The sequence below is a fragment of the Mobula hypostoma genome, chromosome 28, assembly GCF_963921235.1.
Source record: "Mobula hypostoma chromosome 28, sMobHyp1.1, whole genome shotgun sequence".
NCBI classification, from domain to species: domain Eukaryota; kingdom Metazoa; phylum Chordata; class Chondrichthyes; order Myliobatiformes; family Myliobatidae; genus Mobula; species Mobula hypostoma.
The window spans coordinates 11,157,310-11,181,266 of NC_086124.1; the positions used below are offsets into that span (position 1 = coordinate 11,157,310).

At 41.9% G+C, this 23,957-nt stretch overlaps 1 protein-coding gene across 2 annotated transcripts in view; it reads right to left on the bottom strand.

Moving 5' to 3' along the window:
• Window positions 1-4,142: 4,142 nt before the first annotated feature.
• Window positions 4,143-23,957, bottom strand: part of rlf (RLF zinc finger) — a 74,086-nt gene continuing 54,271 nt past the window's right edge. For both annotated transcript variants that reach the window (XM_063035445.1, XM_063035444.1), the window contains 5 exons: window positions 20,164-20,299; window positions 16,909-17,111; window positions 14,536-14,672; window positions 13,188-13,329; window positions 4,143-12,127 (listed from right to left, as the gene is read on the bottom strand). In XM_063035445.1, the coding sequence (XP_062891515.1) occupies window positions 6,512-12,127; window positions 13,188-13,329; window positions 14,536-14,672; window positions 16,909-17,111; window positions 20,164-20,299 (6,234 nt within the window). In that variant the 3' untranslated portion in view covers window positions 4,143-6,511. The remainder of the gene's footprint in view (window positions 12,128-13,187; window positions 13,330-14,535; window positions 14,673-16,908; window positions 17,112-20,163; window positions 20,300-23,957) is intronic.

Genomic DNA, 23,957 nt, shown 5'->3' on the forward strand with positions numbered 1-23,957 from the left:
TTGCTGAGTGCCTCCAGCACTGTGTTTGTGTGTGTGCATGTGTGTTGCTCTAGATTTCCAGCACCTGCACAATCTCTAGTGGTTTAGGATGAAACAGATGCCTTTTATTTCAAAGGTGACTCAAGTCAGCCTGCACACATGGAAGTGGCAGCCATTTCTCAGGAATCTTTGATTCACAACCAACACTTCATCCTGACAGCTAGTTCCACCTTTGTCACTGATGTCTGTATTCTGCGCACATGTAGGGCAAGTGTGTCAATGCTTCAGTTTGAAACCCTGCATCAGATTGGGTTTCAAATAGAAACAGCGACAATTCCTTCCTCTTCCACAGATGTTGTACAGCAGATTGTTGATACATATTCCAACATCTGCATTTACCCTTTCCAAGCTGACTAGGAAATGCTGGGCACCTCTGCACTGTATGCATCAGCAGTGTGATACAATGCAAATTCACCCAGAGATCACAATGTTAAAATGGTCAAGTGAGAGTGAAGAGCATAAATTAAGTTTATATTCACTGTTGGGGCATATTCTAGAGTTAGAGTATATGGCAAATATTAAATTCAATCCCTACAGTTTTCCGGAAACCAGACTGGTAGTTTGAATTCTTAAACGCTGTTTGAAAGACTCACTCAAAGAAGATCATGATTCCAAGCCCATAAACAGACCAGCCAGTAATTGAAAACCAGTGGATGCTCAAGCTACATTTCAACTACCTGAACATTCCTCTTGCCACATCCTTGGGAAAAATACTAATGGCAGCAATGTATTGTCAACCTACAACATTTATTTGGATCTACCATGTCATGGCCTTCCTTGTACCTTATTGTCTGACCATAAGATACAGGAGCAGAAGCAGGCCATTCGGCCTATTGAGTCTGCTTCGCCATTCAATCACGAGCTGATCCAATTCTTCCAGTCATCCCCACTTCCCCTGCCTTCTCCCCATACCTTTTGATGCCCTGGCTAATCAAGGACCTATCTATCTCTGCCTTAAATGCATCCAATTACTTGGCATCTACTGCTACTTGTGGCAACAAATTCCACAGATTTACCACCCTCTGACTAAAGTAATTTCTCTGCATCTCTGTTCTAAATGGACGTCCTTCAATCGTGCCCTCTTGTCCTGGACTCCCCGACGAGGGGAAATAACTTTGCCATATCTAATCTGTTCAGGTCTTTTAACATTCGGAATGTTTCTATGAGATTCCCCCTCATTCTCCTGAACTCCAGGGAATACAGCCCAAGAGCTGCCAGACGTTCCTCATACGGTAACCCTTTCATTCCTGGAATCATTCTTGTGACTCTTCTCTGAACCCTCTCCAATGTTAGTATATCCTTTCTAAAATAAGGAGCCCAAAACTGCACACAATACTCCAAGTGTGGTCTCGAAAGTGCTTTGTAGGGCCTCAACGTCACATCCCTGCTCTAGTATTCTACACCTCTAGAAATGAATGCCAACATTGCATTTGCCTTCTTCACCACTGACCCAACCTGGAGACAGTGCATAAGGACTCCCAAGTCCCTTTGCATCTCTGCATTTTGAATTCTCTCCCCATCTAAATAATAGACCGCCCATTTATTTCTTCCACCAAAGTGCATGACCATACACTTTCCAACCTTGCATTTTATTTGCCACTTCTTTGCCCATTCCCCTAAATTATCTGTTTCCTCAACACTATCCAACAGCAAATTTAGCCACAAATCCATTAATCCCATAGTCCAAATCATTGACATACATTGTAAAAAGCAGAGGTCCCAACGTCGACCCCAGTGGAACTCCACTGGTAATTGGCAGCCAGCCAGAATAGGATCCCTTTATTCCCATTGTTTTCTGCCAATCAGCCAATGTTCCACCCATGCTAGTAACTCCCCTGTAATTCCATGGGATCTTATCTTGCTAAACAGCCTCATGTGCAGCACCTTGTCAAAAGTCCTCTGAAAATCCAAGAACCCCACATCTACTGCATCTCCTTTGTCTACCATGCTTGTAATTTCCTCATAAAATTGCAGTAGGTTAGTCTGGCAGGATTTTCCTTTCAGGAAACCATGTTGGCTTTGGCCTACCTTGTCATATGCCTCCAGGTACTCCGTAATCTCATCCCTAACCACAACAACAACTCAACCACTGATGTCAAGCTAACAGGTGTACAGTTTCCTTTCTGCTGCCTCCCACCGTTCTTAAATAGCGGAGTAACATTTGCAATTTTCCAGTCATCTGGTACAATGCCAGTATCTACCGATTCTTGAAAGATCATTGCTAATGCCTCTGCAATCTCTCCAGCTACTTTCTTTAGAACCCGAGGGTGCGTTCCATCAGGTCCAGGAGATTTATCCACCCTCAGACCATTAAGCATCCTAAGCACCTTCTCAGTTGTATTTTTCACTGCACATACTTCACTTCCCTGACACTCTAGAACGTCTGGTTTACTGCAGATGTCTTTCACTGTGAAGACTGATGCAAAATACGTATTCAGTTCCTCTGCCATCTCTGATTACAATATCTCCAGCATCATTTTCTATGGGTCCTATATCTACCCTCAACCCTCTTTTACCCTTTATATACTTAAAAAGCTTTTAGTATCTTCTTTGATACTAGTCACCAGCTTCCTTTCATAATTCATCTTTTCTTTCATAATGACCTTCTTAGTTTCTTTCTGCAAATTTTTAAAAGCTTCCCAATCCTTTGTCTTCCCACTGGCTTTGGCTTCCCTGTCTGCTTGTACTGCAGTTTCCCTAACTGTGTTTAACATTGCGTTATTGTTTCCCCCCTTTGAACTACCTCAACATACTGATGTGATGGAATAATGCTGGCATGCAAAAGTGCCTTTCACTGTATCTTGGTAAAAGTGACTACAAACTAACAGAGCAGATTGTCATGTACACTAGGGTGCAATGAAATTCCATGCTTACAATCTGTGTATACTTCTTTCCAGTCTCTCTCTGAAACTGGCACCTCAAATGAAGGCATTAAATACCACTTACAGGTTTTCAAAAATAAAAAAAATTATGAAGGCCCCAAATCCCAGAGTGTCAATAAGTTTTATTTGTTAATTAATACACAGAAGAGCTAAGTTTGTAATAATAGCTAGATTCTCCACAGGGATATTTCTAAAATATCTATCAAGAGAACTTTAAATTGGCATATTTTGCCTTCCACAACACACAGATGATGGTCAAAGAATACTGCTTTAAAAATTCTAAGGTATAGCTAATCCTACAATATAATGTAGAGGATAGCAAAGGAAACATTTTTGCAGCTTTGGTCTTGGGCTATACAAACTTTACAGAATTAAAGACTGTAATCAGCGCGAGACATTTATATAAAGGTTGGTGCAGGAGGCAGGAAACACAATTCCATCCTTCTCCAGAATGGGAAGCAATGGAAACCGAGGAGGAACAGTAAAGCAGTCATGGAGCTAGTGTTTGCTCTCAATTTGTAGCCAATGGCTGAATAATCCACCACCATTCACAAAATAAAAAGTGAGGAAAAACAGAAGTGAGGGAGGACAGGAAGGTGCACACACTATTAACCTGCTCAGTTATTCTTACATGAGAACTTATTACCCAAGTTGGATTGTGAAGGAGGCTCAAAGACAGAGCAGAATTAAGACATTCAGCCCATCTAGTCATAGAAAATACAGCACAGAAACAGGCCGTTCATCTAGTCTGTGCCAAACCATTTAAATTGTCTATTCCCATCAATCTGCACCCACACCATAGGTCTCCACATCGTTCCCATTCATCCCCTACCAGTCTGCTCCATCATTCCCTCTTGGCTGATCCTCTCCTCAAGCTCAAGCCTATGCTTCAACCATCTCCCTGTAACCCTGAACTCGGTCTCCACAGCCTGCTAGCAACGAATTCCAGACTTGTTACTTAAATTTGCAACACGGCACAGCTCTATAACTAATTCCTTTGGAAAACTTTGGCAGATGGGTGGAGAATAACTTCAGCATTTGGATCTCATTAAATGTTATGGTTACTGCTCATTTCCCTTATGCAATACAGACAAAGTGCTGGAGCAGCTCAGCAGGTGAGGCAGTATCTATGGTTGGGAATAAGCAGTTGATGCTTTGAGCCGAGACCTTTCATCAGGAGCCACGATGAAGAGTCTCGGCCTGAAACGTCAACTGTTTATTCTCATTCATAGATGCTGCCTGACCTGCTGAGCTCCTCCAGGACATTGCCTGTATTACTCCAGATTTCCAGCATCTGCGGTACCTCTTGTGTCCTTAATTTCCCCTTGTGCTTCTTCCCAACAAGCTCAAGTTGTTGAAAGCAAAGTACCACCAGCTGAATTAACCCAAAAAGGTTACAGTCAGATATCCAACCGCTGTTCGCTCTATTTTGTACAACAGATTTGTTGAACTTTGCATGGTGTTTATTAACAGCAAATTCGCTAAAATTGACAAGTTCCCAGCAATCAACCATTTGGTGGGGAAAGGTGAAGAGAGGTCGGCCTAAAGCAAGTCACAATGTTATTTAAAGCGTTGCAAAATAAAGAGCTTCGTTCAGTTTTCACATAGAATGAAAAATCTTGTTTAAACTGTTTTACTCTTCACTGCGAGGTTTACCTTTCCATTTACATTTTGGATGAAACTTTGTGGCACAAACATGAATACATTCAGTTACAACTTTCTACAATTCATTACAAGCAGGCTACACAACTGCGAACAGAACAAGCATGTTAGGACAGATACTATCAGGTCTATTAGTTATGCTCATCAAAACTTAAGTGTGCGTATATATATTCTTTTGAGCTGCATTGTATTAAAATGGATTTTAAACCATGATCCAATGCAACACTGCAACTGCCTTACAACTGAACAGAAATTTAACAGCTCAATTGACAAGTTATTACAAACGAGGATAAAAATGGAATTCCAGTCAAACTTGTACTGAAAAAAGTAAAATTGTATAATTACAAAGTGAATACCACATTATAACCAAGAAACAAAAACAAAAAGGTTGTATCTAAATCTTCAGTTTACGTTATCTCTTTGAAGGAAATTATGCATTTTCTTTTCATCTTAGTTTTTAAAGAGTAAACACGGGCTATAAATCTTGGACTAAGAGTCTCTTGGGGATATCCAGGTGACATCTTGCTTTTAATAAGGAACTGACGGCACTCCCAGGGGCCCTCTCCTTCACCATCCCCACTGTCGTTGAATGAAAATTCTTGCATACGTACAGGAAATACTTATGCCTACAGGCAGTACTAAACTGGTTTAAATGTGGATTTCCACTGTCTTTTGAAATCACAAAACACAGATAAGATTCTAAAAGCAACAAATTTCTATAGAACAAATAGCACACTGACTCAAAGGTCCACAAGATGAACCTACCTTAGTAAGCCCTATGGTAACTATTTATGGAGTACGTGGACTACTGCAGAAATGATCAAAACTTGATTAGAGACTTAAATGTCATGTCACAAGCCCTCTTTGGTGCTTCCCAGGGTCCATTCAAGTATGTTTTGCTATGACTATGCATTCAGTGTCAGTCAAGTGTCACTGACAAATCTTACTAGAAAGGTAATTATAGCATATTGGCCAAAATGTTCTAGGTTTATTCAGACTGAAACAGACATTCCAAATTTCTTTGCAAAAACTTTGTTATATGAGTAACGCATTATTTCAAAATATCTAAAACAATGTTTTCTTTTCCTATTTCACCATCTCCAAATACATACACCAAGTTATCATTTACCTTCCAGGTTAAAATCTATGTTGTTAGGATGGATTAAGTAATTAAAATATACACAGGAAAATACTGCCGTGATTTGGTCCTTTCTTTGAAACAAAATCCAGAACGGAAGGTATGCTACATAGTCGTACACTCAAAGAGAGAACTCCGTTGACAGCAAAAAAAAATCTTCCTGGAGCCAATTTTAAGATCACATTTCAGTCAACTTGTGAAGAAGGTCACGTCGAAGTGGAGTTAGTTCATCAAAAATTAAATCAGCCACAGTACTTGTTCCAATTATAGATTTCTTACATAATTACAAGAATATTTCAGAGAAAACCATAATGGGTTATAGCTAAAGCTCTGCTGCAATAAAAGTAGTTTCCTTTTGTTTATTGATAACTGTTTTGATGCCCACAAACTAGGCAAGTGATGCTTTTGAAAAGCATCAATACAATTTGAATTATAGTACAAATCCATCAGTACAATGATTTTTGTGAAAAATTGCCATTTAATTGACAGCGTACTATCTCAAAACCCATACATAAAGGAGATGTAGTGTACAGTATATTACAGAAAAGCACCAGTATGTGCACATTCAAGTTCTTCGTGAGAACTACTAATCCCCGATAAGTACCCTAATACTTGTTCGTATACACACACACACACACAATCATGCACAAAACCAGAACAAACCAAGGTTTCATTTCCCAAATGGAAGCCCCAGGTGTACTCGTTTTTTTATTCTCTGCAGTACTGCTTTTATCACTCTACATAGGTTACAGTATGGTGATTTAAGTTTGCAAAATAGATACAAATAGTCCTATGAACTTCCCACACAGAGTTCATCATTCTTTTTTGTTGGAAACAGTTCTAGTAGGGGAGTGGAAAACTCAGACCTTTCCAGCACTACCACAGGTCGAAGGAAATGAAGCTGCTTTAAGGCAAGATCTCCACAGTCTGTCAACGCCTTGTCCAATATCGTTCGTAAGTTCTCCAAAGATGGAGTCGACCCTTGTGAAATTAGGGGCTCGATAGCTGCAAAACTGTTATGCACTGTAGAGTCACTTTTATCACAGTCTGCAATGCACCCTGTACAGTTTTCCACTGTCGATTCATTTGATCCAGTGTTAACGCCCGACTCCCTCTGGTGTGAAGCAAATTTTTTGCATCGCTTTGGGGGATCCCAATGCCACGACTCCTCAAGGTCGTTCTCAGTGTCTTCACTTTCTTGGATAAACTTCAAGAACGAGGCTTCAAAGCCTATAGGTTTGTATGTGGTTAAGTCAAATGGTTTCTGCTGAGCGTTTTGGCTCTGTTGGCTCTCCTTGGTGCCGAAAAGCGAGCCCTGAGGCAAATACGTGGAGTCAGTTCTCTGCGACTGTCCGTCCATTTCAAATTTTCTTTTCAAAGGCTGCTTCAGTTTGGGGAACAGGGAGCCATTTTGGGTGCCACTTTGTTTCACGATGTTTGGAATTACTCCTCCGTTCTTAGGCAGAAAGGCCCGATTCGCATCATTTTCCTTGAAGCCTGGACCTCTGTTTGCTATCCCCAGGGCGAGACTGCTGTTTACCGACTTCCCAGGAAAGAGAACGTTTCCACCGCCAGGGAAAGCATCGTTGCCGTTTGCCACACCGCAGTTCTGTAACTGCAGCCCTGATCCAACGTCATCAGGTTCAATTTTGAACTCCGTTTTCAGCGGCACCTCACCATTTTGTTGCCGGAGAACGCTGCAACCTGGGGCGTCCTCAATCTGCTCAGAGAACACTTTTTTGGGAGGAGCTGGAGAATCACACCCCACCTTCTCACGTGACGTATCAGAATATTTCTTGCACACTAGAAGTGTATTACAGTTCTGCTCAATATATTTAGCAGTCATTTTGTGAAGTATCTTGTAGTGCCTCAAGACACTGCGCCGGCTCAGTACAACAGTCTGACAGTCATCGACCATGCATGGAAACTGATCTCTTAAAACCTCATTTTTACACATTGCAAATCCATGGTCTGTACTCTTCAATGAATAATCCCGACACCGGCCTGATTTTCTTCCTTCTTTATCATACTCATCCACTGAGGAACCACTGTAAGCCATGGAGGATGCATTTCTCTCACAGTCTTCATCCTGTGGCGACGAGTCATTTGAGTCATCGGAATGATTATCTGATAGACTCCTCTTTATATCCGGTTCCAATTTTGCTTTTCTGCTGCAAGCTTCACTTTTAATATCCCCGTGGCTGCGAGCTTCCAAGTTCGACTCAGCTTTCAGTGCCGAACCATACGGGTCAAGATTCTTATAATTTTCGAAATTGGGCTCTGCTTCGGATTCGGAATCGCAGCCTCCTTCGTCGGACAGATGCTCTCCACTGATCCTACCCAAGTTAGGCGCGTGCGGCAATGCGGAGCTGCAGCTATCCTCGTCGGTGAGCCGTTCCTGCTTGATCAGCCGCAAACCGGGCTTGTCAGCTGAAGCGGAGCCATTGGCTTCGCTGTCGATGAAGCAGTCCTGATTGCACCTTTCCAAGTTCAGCTTACGGTCATAGTTACTGTTCTTGCGCGGCTTCAGCAGTATCGACTTGTAATGGGCTTTGTGCTGTCTTTGGACGTGGCGCAGGTAACTGGAACGGATAGTGTAAGTACGGCTACAACCATCTATGCTGCACTTAAACTGCAGGTCAGCAGGCTGGCGTCTAAGGTTACCATACATGTTAAAAGAGGACATGCAGTCTGGCTGATTACAAGGGTACTTCGCTGTTTCACCACCTGCAAGCTTGTGAATCTCACTGTAGTGTCTCAACAGCACTCTAGGATATTGGAAGCGTTTGGTGCAACCTTCAAACTTGCACTTGAAGATTTTCTTCACTTTGGTACTGTCTTTCTTGGCGTTTCCTTGATCTTCTTCCAAACACATTTGCTCTCGGTTATACTGATGCACCGTCTGGTAGTGGCGTATCAAATTTGGTTGCCCAGTGAATGCCGCAGAGCAGCCCTTGTGAATGCAGTGGTAAGGTTTGTGGTATTTGTTCAGCATATAACACAGATTACTTTTAGTGCCAATTCTCCGACTTCCTCTACCTTCTTCCTTGGACTCAGAATCATCTGCACTGTCAGGCATCATGCAACTGGATTCCATGCTGCCATTCAGATGCATCTCCTCAGACTTCAAAGATTCTGCAGATTCAGAACATTCAACTTCTGTCGTGAAGGACTCATTCATTGTGTTTTCAGAGTCGCTTCCCGTCTGGCGCCAGCTTCCGCTCACTGTGCCAAGCTGTGCGTGCTCATCGTCTCCAAATAAATTAAAGTCTTTAGTCTGGTAAGGAACAGTCACAGGGTAAAGAGAGCCCTTTTCTATCTTAATTGGCGCCGTATCCTGAGACAAGCTCAGCCTTTCAGTGACATTCTGGGAGCTGCATAATTTCTCTTCAGTTAGGCGGGGACTGTCATTCTCAGTTTTAATTAATATATTTGGCACAGCCAGCTGTGGAGTTGTATTGCTAGGAACAGAAACACAGTTTATATAGGGGAACTTTCCTTTCTGCATGTCCTCTTTACTGAACCTATGCATTTGTTTATAATGAGTTCTGAGATTAGTTTTTCTTGTGAACGTTCTTAGGCAGATGTGGCATTTGAACGGTGCGAACCTGAGCTGAAACCGGCTTAACTGAAGCACCTTGTCCTTGGAGTACTTGTGGGTTTTAACATAATGGTTAATGAGGCCATCTTTGGTCATCGCCTTAAAGGCACAACCTTCGTAATCACAAACAAAAGGCTTAATGACCCCCGGGTCCTCTTTAGATGGATCGGTTTGGAAGAGCTCGCGTGAGCGTGTCTGTGATTGGGAAGCATTAGCTAAAGGCTTGGACATAGAAGCATCGGCGGCAGAGATCGGAGGCGGAGGCAGCGGCTCTATCAAAGGTGACGACAAGGTAGAGCTACACACCATCACTTCATTGGGAACTGCTTCCGATTTATTCAGCTGCAGCTTTTGCAGGGCCCTTACCACGTCCTCCAGAGTTGGTACTTCAGAAACATGAGCGGGACGACCTGGAGGACGCCCCTCATAACGCTTCTTTATTGGATTTGTGCCTGAACTGCTCTCTGTCAGCAGCGGGCATTTTATTTTGCGAGCGAGGTGGCCCCCAAGCGATTTGGGATTTGAAAATTCCTTGAAGCATCGAGAGCACACAAACTTACCATCCTTAAAAATAGCCGGCCACTTGGCATTCCTGTTATTCTTGGGCTTTTTAACTCTCTGAGCTTTGAGTGACACGTTCTTATTTTCACAAAGTTCATCAGCAGATGCCGCTGACTGGCCTTCCTGCCCCTGCGACGGGAGCAGCGGTTGTTGTTCCACCTCAGCTTTAACTTTGTCCTGATCTGTAGCAGAAACTTTCACCACACTTCTGCTGTGCTTATCAATCCTTTTCTTGGCTTTATAGTAATTTGGATGAGCTACCTTAATGTGTTTCTTCAGGTCCTTTGTCGAGGCATACATCATGATACATCCATCGATACCGCAAGAATGCTGATTTACAGTCGGCAAGCTGTCTGCACCATTAGGGGTGATTTTGTGCTTGGCTAAGGTCCTATTAAGTTCAGGATGAAGTGTGGCTGCCTTCATCATATCCTCAATGTCACTCAGCTCTTTAAAGGATGCTAACTTTTCTAATGGCACAAGCAAGTTTTCAGAATAAACACCCTGGAGATTAGGATATTCAGGCTTACCCTTGTTGGCTGAATCTGTCCTGTCAGCACCCAGACTTGTAGCACAGTAAGAACCACCTGGATTATACTCTTCTTTTTCCTTTTTTACTTCTTGAGGCACCGAGTAGCTGCAACTTTGTGAAGGGTTTTCAGCACTTTCACGCACTTTCTCATGTACAGTTTCGGCACCGCTACCAACCACATGACATTGCTTCTCCTCTGCGGTCACAAGCTTAGACCCAATGTCCACCACACCCTCCGTGGAGCCACCTTTTTTCAGAACCCTGGCCTCAAATTCTTCGAGACTCGATAAACCATGCGTCAGCAAGTGACTTTGGAACTCACTCTTGGAGAAGTAGAACTTCTTGCAGCCCGATAAATTGCAGGAGTAGGCTGCTTCCCTGTAATGCTGAGCTTCATGGTGATACAGTAAGCAAGAACCACTGAAAACTTTGTTGCAACCTTTGAACGTGCACTTGGATCGGAACTCCTTGTGCTGTTTTCTGTGCTTCACGAGGTCAGCGAAGGCCTGGAAGCTCGCATTACAGTTCATCTGAATGCAAATGTAGGGCTGCAATCCAGAATGGACCTTCAGATGGGCTTTCAGGTGGTAATCGCTGACAAAATGGCGTCGGCAGTACTTACATAGGGCCTTTCTGTTATTCATCTCCAGGAAGTGCTTTACATTTTCATCATTGTCCAAGTGATCATTCTTCAAATGGGCAGTGAGATTCTTATAGTATTTAAAGGATCTTGAGCAGGCTGTGCCTGGGCACGGGTAACTTTCCGTCCAGTGTGTAACGACAGCCTCACTCACTTCTGGCTTGGGCACATCACCTTGTTCTTCGTCCACGGAGTCTGCTCCGCTGAAGATTATGTAGTCATTTTCTTCTATCTCCTTTTTAACAGAACTCCTTGCATCATCTAAACGAGCTTGCGGCTTAGTGGGAGCATTCATGCTTGATGCCAGAGGCAGTGGTTTCTCAGCTGCTTCTGATTTCTTCTTCTGTTTCTTCTCTCTCTTCGGTTTCTTGATGTGTTCTTTTACATGCGGCGTAAACTGTTCCTTTCTCTTGAACTTTTTTGCACAAACGGGGCAAGAAAATATCCCATCTCTAACGTGCGTCTTCGCATGGTGCACCATTCTAGCGACAACATAATCTTTCTTGCACAGCACACAGAAGAACATATTTTGAAGCCACCTGTAATACCGTTCAGACATCACCTTCTCCTTCTTTTTGACAACTTCTCCATCCTTCTCCCTTTCATTCTTTATCGTCTCTGGTATTTTACTCATTTGATCAAAGAGTTCATTACTACCATCTGCTTCGTCTTCACTGAGTTCATCTTCCGAAATGGCAACTGCCTTCTCTCCCAAATGCCCCCGACAGTGTCGTTTCAGAGTTTTCCAGTCCCAAAACTCTGGATCAAAAGGCCAGTGGGCTTTTAAAACCAACAAGAGTTCACAGTGCAACGAATTGGGGATAGGGCCGTTTTCCTCATCGTATTTCTGATCCGGTTGCTTGTACAGCCTTTCCACTTCACGGTATGCATCCACTGTGGGCTCCAGCAGGAACTGAGTGAGCTGACAAGCACGCCTCACTTCAAGATCATCTGGCATCAAGCAGGCGATGGTTTTGCAAATGGAGATCTTCATCTCTGCATTTTCATTAGACTGAATACGGAGGGCTCCGACACAAAGCTCGATTGAAATTGGGAGACCAGCTCCTTCAGCCTGCAAAGTAAGAGGGGGAGGTTAATTTTTTTTTTCTTCCCTATAGCAAAAAAAAATAGACTATTTTAGGATCTCCTGGTGATCCCTGAATAAAACCAAAGTTAAGTGACTTCACTGAGCAAGAGCCACAAAAGTGCATGCATCAACACCTAATGGGGGCAGAATTTATAATATGAAGAAAAATATTACAACTATTTCCACAAAGGAAACAAGTCTTACAGCTGCTGAAACCTATCCACAGAGCACACAGGTGTACTCTGAAATGTGACAAACAGGTATGGGCTGGAAAGAGACCCCGAAAAAGTACCACAGAATATCTTTAAAACTTAGCCAGCTATCGTAGAGTTAATTAACTCTGATAAATTACACAATCTTCCAAGTGGACCATAACTTTGTCATGCTTTGGAGGCTTGTGTACCTCAATGACCTGGAGAGCTGGGTTGACTGGAGTCAGGGCTTTATGCTTTGGCTCTTGGTAGGGTCACCCGTGCCACCAACAGGTAAAAGACCAGACTAAGTGGTCCACTAGCCCTCCAGGTTCGGGGGTTCAGCTCAGGGCTAACAACCCTGACTGGGAAAACAAAATTGTTATGGAAACAGCAATGAAGATTCCTTCCACACCTGTCTCCGCCAGGGCCTTGCACGACTGACAGTAGCGATAACTGAGCTACTGACATGATGAAAGAAGCCCTGAACACTGCCAGAGATGGAGAACCTTCATTGCTGCCCTAAATACCAGCAGTATAACAGGCAATATCTTTACTGGCTGGGACTTCCTTTCCAATTTCACGAAGATGATTCATCATTGGAGTTGCTTATTACTGCACTCACACCCTATCCAAGTTGGTATAAAGCACAAGTTGAAAGGCTTTTGAGACTAGGAAAATTCAAATAAAAGCTAATATAATTAAAGACAATATAATTTACGTTTCCCATTTAAAAAAATTGAAGAATAGAAATTGTAAGCACTGAATTGTTTCGAGATTATAGTTAAAAATTATTTAAGAAAATACTGTAAATAGCTACATTTAAAGTTGAACTCCAAAGACATCTTACTTACTTCAGATTGGATAACTTTTATAAGGAAGAATATGTGGTACACGGTTCTTGCAATAATACCAAGCTGGCGACAGCGCTCCAGGAAGGAATCCAAAGATGGATCCATTCTCCGCTGCAACTTGCTCCAGAATAGGGTGAGCTCCCTTTGGGGAAAAACAGCATGTTCTGTTCAAGTACATCTTGGCAGATTTTTTAAGCCCTGACTTTGTAATGTAATGGTGTACCCAGTTCATTTCTCCGAGATTGACAGCGTGCATCTATAGGTATTAGGCTGCCAAAAAAACCACACTATAGAAGAGCAACTTCACAAGTGGTTATAAAGAGCAGTTGTTCTTGGAATACCACTTATCTTGATCTACAAGAACACCATGTACTTTGAACTGGAACCAAACACTATTAAACAGAACACGACAAAGCTTTGACTACCCAGAGATCATCTGGAACAAAAATCAGCAAGAACTTAAAAACATATCGGTAAGTATCAGACAGGATTTCTGCTCTACACTGATCTAACCCAAGGTATGGGATTGAGAAACTCATTAGAATTGGAATTCCCTGGATTAACCAGATTTCCCATTGCTATTTGCTATCCAGAGGGACACTAGATGACGACAGCATCAAAATTCAGCTCTGCATTCAAGTATAGTTAATACTTGGACTCTGTGCCAAGATTGCCTCTCATAGGAACACCATCACATACATCTCCTTACTTAGGCAGGCACCATCTTGGCTTGAAAATAGCATTTATCATTGCTACTGAGCGTAAATGCCGAAACTCCCTGTGCAACACATTCAGGGAATATCTGCACCTGACGGACTTACTACGGACAGATCACCATCTTCAGGGCAATTCAGAATCGATAATAAAATAATAAATACCGGCCCTGACAATCACACAACACTCACAGAAAAAGTGCATACACTGAGAAACAAGGAATACGATTTTAGTAAAGAACTAAAAATTACTAGCACAGTCAAAATATAATTTGCATCTTCAATAGAATGCTGGAGGCAATTAACTATAGTTTCTCCTTCAAAATTAATGACACAAAATTTAAGAGGTTTAAATTTTATGTCCTGAAGGGTCCCGGTCCAAAACTTCAACTGCTGATTAATTTCCATAGATGTTATCTGACCTGCTGAGTTCCTCCAGCATTTTGTGTGTTGATTACAGGTTTAATCAATCCAGATATACCTTTGTTACCTTTCTCTTCCCCACCCACTCCAGTATGGGACTGTGAAAAACAACAGAATATTTTAATTTGGAACAAGTACTTCACCTGCCAGATGGGCCACCCACGCTAGTAACAAGTGTGAACAATACGTGCAATACAGAGCCACGAACTTACCAAGAACAATAGACACTCTCCTGTTGCAGTTGATGGGTTAGGAACGTTGTACATAGGACAAACGCAGCACTGTCCTGGCCGTCAGACTCCAAGTTACAGATAATATCCAGCACTTCCTTGCAGTCAACACGTGCAATCTACAAGGAAGAATGCTTCAGATTTTAGGAAAGACAATTTTTAATATACCACTTGCTCATGCTGACTCTCAAAGGCATTTTATATTTCAATACAGTTCTCTCAATTTCACCAAAACCAGCCAAATCTCCAAACATATGTTGTATTCGGATCCACTGAAGAATCGTGCAAAAAGATTGAAAATCAGGGCAGCAAGCCAGTCGACCTGCTGAGTCTGCTGTCATTGAATAGGATCACGGCTGATCGTCCAACTTCAGTGGCCTGTTCCAGTTACATCTATATTTCATTTCCCTACTGTAGGAGCCATGTACCTGTTCTCTGTCTGCATTGTATTCTGTATTGCTTGCTTTTTATGGTAAATAGTCACAAGTGGGGGTGCGGTAAAAGAAAGAGGAATAAGTCGCGTATTCATGCTCTGTTCGTGGCAGTTTGCAGCTTGGGAATGGCGGATATCGTATTTTCTGTTGACCACTCAATTAGACTCAACTCACACTTGAGTACGCTTAAGTTTCATCACTTCAAGATTGCATGTTTCCTAATTGCTAAAGGATCGACTACACATCCTTGACTTTTAGAACATCATTATTGGTGCTGGGAGTGCACCATGCAACTACAACAAATCTGTAGGGTAACTGGCAGCAGCAATTGTTTTGGTTTTGGTGCCACACTCCTGTTAGCCCCAAAAACATCACACATATATTCAGTGATTTAGCTTCAACTGATTTCTGTGGTAAAGAACCCCACAAGTTGGGAAAAGAAACTTCTTCTGTCTTTAATAACTTATATTTAGGCTGCCACCCCTAAGCATTCTTCCTGATACTAAACTGCCCATTACAAGATATATGGGAAATTAATGCAAGCAGTTTTCTCACTAATACCATTGGGCAGGAGGTCCCACGCTACCAGGATCAGGAACAGTCATTATCCTATAACTATCAGGCTCTTGAACCAATGTGGATAAGTTCAATCACTGCTACTCTCAACTGATGCTACAACCTGGACTCACTTTAATAGACTCATTACAAATCATGCTCTCAGTATTATTTTTTGATTTGCCCAGTTTGCCTTCTGTTGCAATTGGTTGTTTTTCAGTCTTGGTTTTTCATAAGTGCTACTGTATTTCTTTTATTTTTAGGTAAAAGCCTGCAAGAAAATGAATCTCAAAGTACTATATGGTAACATATACATACTTTGATAATAAATTTTCTTTAAACTTTGAGCAGACTTCCAGAAAATTGTTTCATTTCATTCCTCCTGAAAGGCCATATTAGCAGAGAATAAAATGACTTCTAATGGCAGCACCTCGAAGACCCATGACCACTACCATCTAGGAGGACGAGAACAGCAGATACCTGGGAACACCACCACTTGGAAATCCCCCTCCAAGTCACTCACCATCCTGGCTTGGAAACATATCACCACTCCTTCATTGTTGCTGGGTCAAAATCATGGAATTCCCTTTGCAACAGCACTGTGGGTATACTCACACCTCAGCGACTGCAGCAGTTCAAGAAGGCAGCTCATCACCACCTTCTCGAGGGCGACTAGGGATGGGCAATAAATGCTGGCATAGTTGGCGATGCCCACATCCCGTACACGAATAAATAAAAAACATTTGAACCCGTCTTTCCCATGTACAAGTCTCCATTTGAACCTGTCTTTCCCATGTACTGATTTTCTTAAGATCCAGACAATAGTTCCAAGATTGTTATTCATGAATTTGAACTTAGTTTAACTCCCAACCCACCATGAGTTTGAGTATCAAGCTAGCAACTCGGCCTCGTGAAACAGACAAACACTAAAGAAACAGCAAAGTTGCCGCCTGATGGCTCAAGTTGGCACAGGGAGGAACTTTCTCTCTTTTTTAAAAAAACCTTTACTCTAACTCCCAACATGCCTTTTCATACATGGTTACATATGCAACAGGAAATATTCAAATTCAGGGTCCTTTATTTCCTGGTAAGTGCTGAATGCTGAGACCAGAGAAGAGTCACATGGTTTCTCAGAACCTCCACCAGGGTTTAAAGTAATACACATCAGTGTGGGTACATTTTAACCTGTTACCTCAATGAAGGATCTATTATTTTCCATGAAATTAAAATAAAGGCAATTATGGAGGGATCGACCACTGGTGTAGCACTGAATTACACAAGGCTGGACACTGGATTGATTAGCACTCTAACTGAAAATGCCAAAGAGCTACTTTGCTGTTAAACACAATTACAGAAAGTCATTAACCTCTTTTGCTGCCTCCTCATTGGGTCCCATAGTGCAGAGACAAGTGAGGTAGATTTGTCGAAAAGCACCTTTGCTGTTAAATTCTGCATTTTCTGCACAACACTTTGCAAGGAGTGCTGCTTCAAACTTGCGTTCCGTCTTCATCAGATGTTTAATGCGAATCTCAAGAAACGTAGGTCCCTCCTGCATCAAATAATTGTTCACTGTATGAAGAGAAAAGGCTGTTAGACCACATTCCACAAATACAGCAATAGCTTACCTGATGTTTACTATGCCGCATATTAGCACTAGTCAGTTTTGAAAAAAAAAACGCTATATGAATTTACAATTAAACTTGCTGCCAAGACCTGAAGATGCAAGCACAGTAGTTAACAACCTGCAACATTCAAAGTTCAGTATTACAGTACCATGCAATAATCTGTGTGGTACTTTTCTATCTCAGTACATACACACACTTGCTCTCTGCTTCACGTCGACAAATACAGTATTGTGCAAGTCTTAATCTCTCTCTTTCTATATATACACACACACACATACAAACATATGTACATTAAATCTGGTAGGAGTGAAAGGTGCTGGGATTGACAAGGGTGGAGCACCGTGGAAGGGTGTGGTGGGGGTGCAGACACACTCAGCCCCCGAGACACCAGGCAAGGTCATTTGATTCTAAACAATTGGTTTATTGATCATTAAAGTATGTCTCTCAGGTGCTTCCCACCTCCTTCCCACTCCTTTCCCCTTTTCCCTTTTCCCAACCACGATTCCCCTCTCCCTGCGCCCATTCCCACTCAGTCTACAATTGAGACCCATGTCAGAATCAGGTTTGACACCACTCACGTGTCATAAAATGTTTTTTTTTGCGGCACCAGTACAGTGCAATAATAAAATTACTACAGTACTGTGCAATAGTCTAAGGCGTCCTAGCTATGTATATGTGCCTAACATTTTTGCACAGTGCTGTATGTTACCCCAAAATAACCAAAACTATCTTTTCTAATCTAAATTGACTCGCATTCGCAAGAAAACATCAGTGAGATTAAGTACAGGACAATTTCAGAGTCTCCTCCAGGAGGACCACAACCTTGTCGTTAGGTTTGGAGGCTCGCGCTCCTTAACGACCCAGGGAGCTGTGTTGGCTGGAGTTGGGGCTTTATACTTTGGCTCTTGGCAGGGTCATGCATGCTAAACAGGTCAAAGGGTAGAGGCCAGACTAAGAATGATCCACCAGTCCTCCAATTTCTGAGGTTCAGCTTAGGGCTAACAAACGTGACCAGTAAAACAAAATTGTTATGGAAAAAGCAATTTAAGAATCCTTCTGCATCTGAGTGCGAGAGTATTCCCGAGTCTCCACCCAGGACTTGCATGACTGACAGTAGTGAAAATCAAGAGGAAGCTGTTGACATGATGAAGGAAGCCCTGAACACTCCCAGAGACGGAGGATCTTCATTGCTGCCCTAAATGCCAGTGGCGCAACAGGTCAAGTTAATTTCAGAGACTACACCTTGAAATGCAGGATAGCATTTTACAGCCGCCAGAGATTTATGCACCAGTAATTCAGAAATATAACATCTTGGGAAGATAATGTACATAAATTTCAAAGATTCTAGATGCAAAATTTCTGCTGGAAGTCAAATGAAATGTTGATGTATTTAAAATAGTAACAGTAAGGAGAAAAGAGAAAAGTCACTTTCTCCCACATCCCATCACCACTCCCCAATAAAAGTGAAATTGATAAAAACTAGTCATGCTGGAAATTAAACTTTAAGCACAGAGTGCAGGAAAGTTGGATCTTCTTGTCTGTGGACGTTATCATAGGCAATTCCTGGTGTAGGTTTTATCTCTGATGAATCCTGATTCACCTGTCCACTTTTATATTATTAATTAAATCTTCCCCATCAGTTTCCAAATAACCCTTTGTGAGAAAGCACTGTTATTACCAGATTAACCAGAAATTTCATTTTTTCTTTAAAGCTATATTTTATAATATGTACATCAAAGTTGCTGGTGAACGCAGCAGGCCAGGCAGCATCTATAGGAAGAGGCGCAGTCGACGTTTCAGGCCGAGACCCTTCGTCAGGACCTGACAAAGGGTCTCGGCCTGAAACGTCGACTGCGCCTCTTCCTATAGATGCTGCCTGGCCTGCTGCGTTCACCAGCAACTTTGATGTATGTTGCTTGAATTTCCAGCATCTGCAGAATTCCTGTTGTTTTTATAATATGTACTCTTTATGTAACAGGTCCAACTTACAGATTGGTTTACTTTTAAACCAACCTGTTAGTGGGTTCACATTAAAACTTGGAGCTCTGCTCTGTAAACCAAATTTTTCTGGATCGATGCTGGGAAAAAAACATTCCTAATTTATGCAAGAAAGAGGTTATGACCAAATCATTCAACTTTGGGACAAATTATTCCTGAGGCTAAACTGAGAATATCAACATAACAGTCTTCCAAGACTGCAATTATCATCACTGAATATTACTCCTATGGTTTCCAGACTAGAATATCCGGAGAGAAAAATATCCCACAATGATGACTTCAATGTACAAAGCATCAAAAGAACGGGTTTATTTATTTAGATATAGTGCAGAATAGGCCCTCTGGCCCTTTGAGCTGCATGGCCCAGCAATCCCCAAATTTAGTCCTAGCCTGATCAAAGGACAATTTACAATGACCAATTAACCTACCAACTGGTACGTTTTTGGACTGTGGGAGGAAACCAGGGCACCCGGAGGAAACCCACTCAGTCACGGGGAGAACGTATAACCTTCGTACAGGCAGCGATGGGAATTGAACCTGGGTCTCTGGTACTGTAAAGCGTTGTGCTAACCATATACTAGTGCACTGTTGAGCCTCCAGCGTCATTTACTTTCCCTACCCTCATATTCATTATTTCTTTTAATATCCAGAAATCAAGCAGGCTATTTTGAATACTGTTGTTGTTCCTCTCCGCACCTTGTGTTTGTGTGCTTTTTTACGAGCCAGAGCTGCTAGCTCGATGCTCAACCCAGCATGGTTGGAAAGTATGCAAGGAGCTGGCTGGATTCAAACCCGGGGCCATTCGTCTCTAAGTCCGGTGCTGATGCCACCAAACCACCGACTGGCTTTGTCTGAATGCAACCAATAAACAAAACCTCTAGAGCCCTCTGTGGTAATCAACTTTCAACATTCATCCTTCATCACATGAAGAAATTTTTCATTTCTGTTCTAAAGGGCCAACCCCTTACTTTCATGTATAAAGGATATATAATGCTTACCCTCTTCAATTGGCGCTGTCTGCTTGGAGAGAATACACTGTAGAACTGAATTTTTCCAAGCTCCACCCTCTCTAGAAATAGTAAGAAGTGGCTGCAATTCATTATTTCCAAATTCCAGTAATGCACTGTGGGAATCCTATCAAATAAAACAATGACAATTCCAGAGTAAAGACACTGCAGAGTTATTCATTAATGAATTATAACAAGAGTTCAGAATTTTAAAAAAATTGTCCCAATAAACTATTAGATAATTTTTATAAAGCACTATTTTCTGCAATGTTCAGCTTTTGGCTATCACGTACGGTTTAACTACTAAGCCCGGTGGAACTGTTTCTACTGACAGGAGAAGGGGTAAAGGCGGATTACTGCTGACTTAAAACCAGTGCTTTGGTCGGGGGTGGGGGGGGGGAGAAGAGAGAAGGAGGCTCATCAGCCGTGGCTGGCAGCTCATTGAGAAGGGAAACTCTAGATCTCAAACCTCTGTTGCCTTGCAGCTATACCCACTCATGGGGAATGCTTCGGGAGTAAGCCCTGGGGGAAAAATCTGGAGCTGGAGTCCTTCAGGCAGTCCTACATTGAGTTCAATGCTGATTGGCAACTCCTGCCAAAGTGTAGCAGTCTCCGCCGTTCCTTTAGGTTCATCAGAAGCATGGAGAGGATGAGCTTGCTACATGGACAACAGCTTGCTCTCCATATTGTACTGTCCTGGCTTGTGTATCTGTACAGCTACGATGCAACAGCCATGGTCGACCCTGACCGACGGAGGCCTCACTCACTCAAATTGTATTTGCATACAGGCATTCAGAGATCTAAAGCAAGCAAATTCGAATGATTTAGTTATAGATCAAAGCGAAACAAAATGCGTTTAACAAAAGTGGCAATTCCATGCAGACTAATTTAGATCAGGTGTTTCATATAGTAAGCTACAGTGCTAAATATTCATTTATTTTTAAAGTGCAGCAACAAGTCAGGAGTAGAAAATTTATCCAGCCTGATAGCTTGGTGACTGGGAAAAGCATTTGTTCTTTCATGGTTATTTCATTCCAAACAGTAACAGATATTCGTGAACATTTTTATGTCAAAAATGCTCATCGCATGTATATTTTCATGTATTACACCCAGGAAGCAAAATGATCAAGCAAATAAAAATCTGAAAGACAGTTGCTTTGAGAATGAAAACTGGTCTTTTTAAAAACAGAGTGCATGGAATCAAAGTCAACTGTTCAGTCTTTACATTTTGTACCATGATTTATATCTGAGAGAAATAGAGCATTTCTCCAGTTTTATCCTGCCCGCTTCTGGCAGCAATTTCCTATCCATTTTCTGAAGGTGGTAGGACATCTTCTCAGGGGTAACATTTAGCCTTTGCTAATCACTCTGAGTGCAATATTGAACAGCAAAGCTATTGAATTATGTGAACAAGAGTAGCAACCTTCAGGACATCCCATTGTAATTTCTCTGCTGTTTCCTAGACAGGTTATAGAAAGGAAACTATTATCTCTGCCTGAACATGCACTTCACAAGAACATGTCAGAACACAAGAGTGCCAAAAGACAGTGCAAAAACATTCAAAACCTCAGTCAGGAACATCAAATGGATGATCCACAGACTTGCTCGTGATCCTCAATGTCATGGAAGCATACCGCCACCCAATTTAATTCACTTGATATCAAATTTTCAAAAAGGCATTTTGTGCCTTGGCAACATTCCAATTGTGGTGCAGAGACTTAAAGAATAGCTAGCTATCTGTGCCTCTAACCAATCTGTTCCAGCACTTCCATCTACTTAACCTGGAAACTACATAAAAAGTAGGACAAATTATTATTTGCCTGTTGGTCGTCATAATCAGCAGAACGGTGAATGGATCAGACACATTACATCAAGACCACCTAGCTTCAGACTTTATTACATAACACTTGGTTCATATGGATAAAGAACACAATTCTGGAGGCAAGGTGGGTGATTTCAAGGTAGAGTTCAACCATGGCATCATACAGCCATAATAAAACAGAAGTCAATGGGAAAGGAGGGGAAAATTCTCCATTAACAAGTACCATAACTTTTGCAAGGTGAAGTGGCTGTGGTTAGTCCAGGGACATTGGTGCACAAGTTCTCTGATTCAGCTTCTTCATCCACCATTATTAGATTAAAAAGGATATTCACTGAACATTGTTCAATTTTCCAATTGAACTCCTCTTAAAATAAAGTTGCCTGTATCTTGTACATCAAGGATATCGACAACATTCACATAAATGATGACAAAACCGAGCAATATTCACGCAACACAAGACTTGGGCAATGGTTAATTCTAATACAGAAACTCTCACCTACTTTAGTGATAACTTCAAATTAAACAAAGTTATCATAAAAGCCTCACAGGGCAATCTGGGTCAAAAAAAAGCTCATGGAATCCAAGGGAGAGTGGAACCTAGATCTAGGATTGCTTCTGTGTTAGGAAGCAAGAAGAAATGTTTGCGACTTGAAGGTCATAAACTCGCAGGGCTCCACAGGACTCAGCGCCTTGCACTAATGACAATAACTTAAATATACGAGCCATGAAGTTGATTACCGCAATGATACATGATTAACAATGAATAGGAAAGCTATATACTGCTGGAAGCCATATAGTTTTGCCAGCTCGGCAAAAATGTACGGAACGCAGAGAACTGAACTTCCAATCAAGATGGTGCCATCATACAACGCTCCCCCGGTCAACATCTTCCAAATAGCCCAAGAAATGTCTACTTTACTTCCTATACATGTGTTTTTCACCTTAAATGTGTTTCTGGGACTGTAAGAGCCTGCGAGTTAGTTTAAGGACCGATTGAACGATCCAGCGCTTTGCTGCCTCCGAGAAGAAAGGCGGGGTGCAAGCGGACGTTCAACTCCATTTCGCTGATTAATCACAGATTAAAGAGTTGAGGCGTTTGCAGATGTCGATCGAGGGTTCATGCCAACTGTCCTTCTTTCGATCTCTGTCGAGGAAGAGCCTGAGAGCAGTCTGTGGCTCACTGTGGAAGGCAAGTAGGCCTCTGCCATGTGTGGTGTCCCCCCTCTATCAATAAATATCAGTGATATCAGAGGATGGTATTTTGCTTCTGCGTTTATGGACTGTGGACTTTTTCAGACTTAGGGTTTTTATATTGTTTTTTTTTAAAATCGCCTGTTCCTTTTCTGCTTTGCTGTGAGAGGGAAGGGGCTTCGTGGGTTTATATTCTGTTAGCTTTTTTAGCACAGGGGAGGGGTTTTAAGGGGTCGATGTTCTTGTTCCGTTTTGTGCGCAGGGAGGAGTTTTGGGGATTGATGGTGAGGACGCTGTTCTTTTCTGTGTGTGGGTGGGGGTGGTTTGATGTTTCTTTCTGAACGACTTTCATGTTCTTTCTTTGTTTCGTGGCTATCCGGAGAATACGAATTTCAGACTTGTATATGGACACATAGTTTGATAATAAACGAACATTTGAACAGCACTAGTTGATGGCCTGGGGTGCAATAAGACCAGAGAATATTTAAGAAATAGGTAGAAAATTTAAGAAATATTTAATATTTAAGAAATTGTATGGATAATGAAGGAACCATAGACTGTTAGTAGAACCAGTCAAGGTTGTATTAAAATGCATGGGAGCTTTCCTTTATTATCAAGAATAGAATGCAAGAGCAAAAGTTAGGCTAAACTGTATATGTCACCAGCTGGATTAATGCATGCAACTCTGGTCATCCTATCTCTGGAAAATTATGACTGTGCTGGAGAACACATAAAGGAGATTTACAAAGATGTTGCCAGGCTGGACAAATGC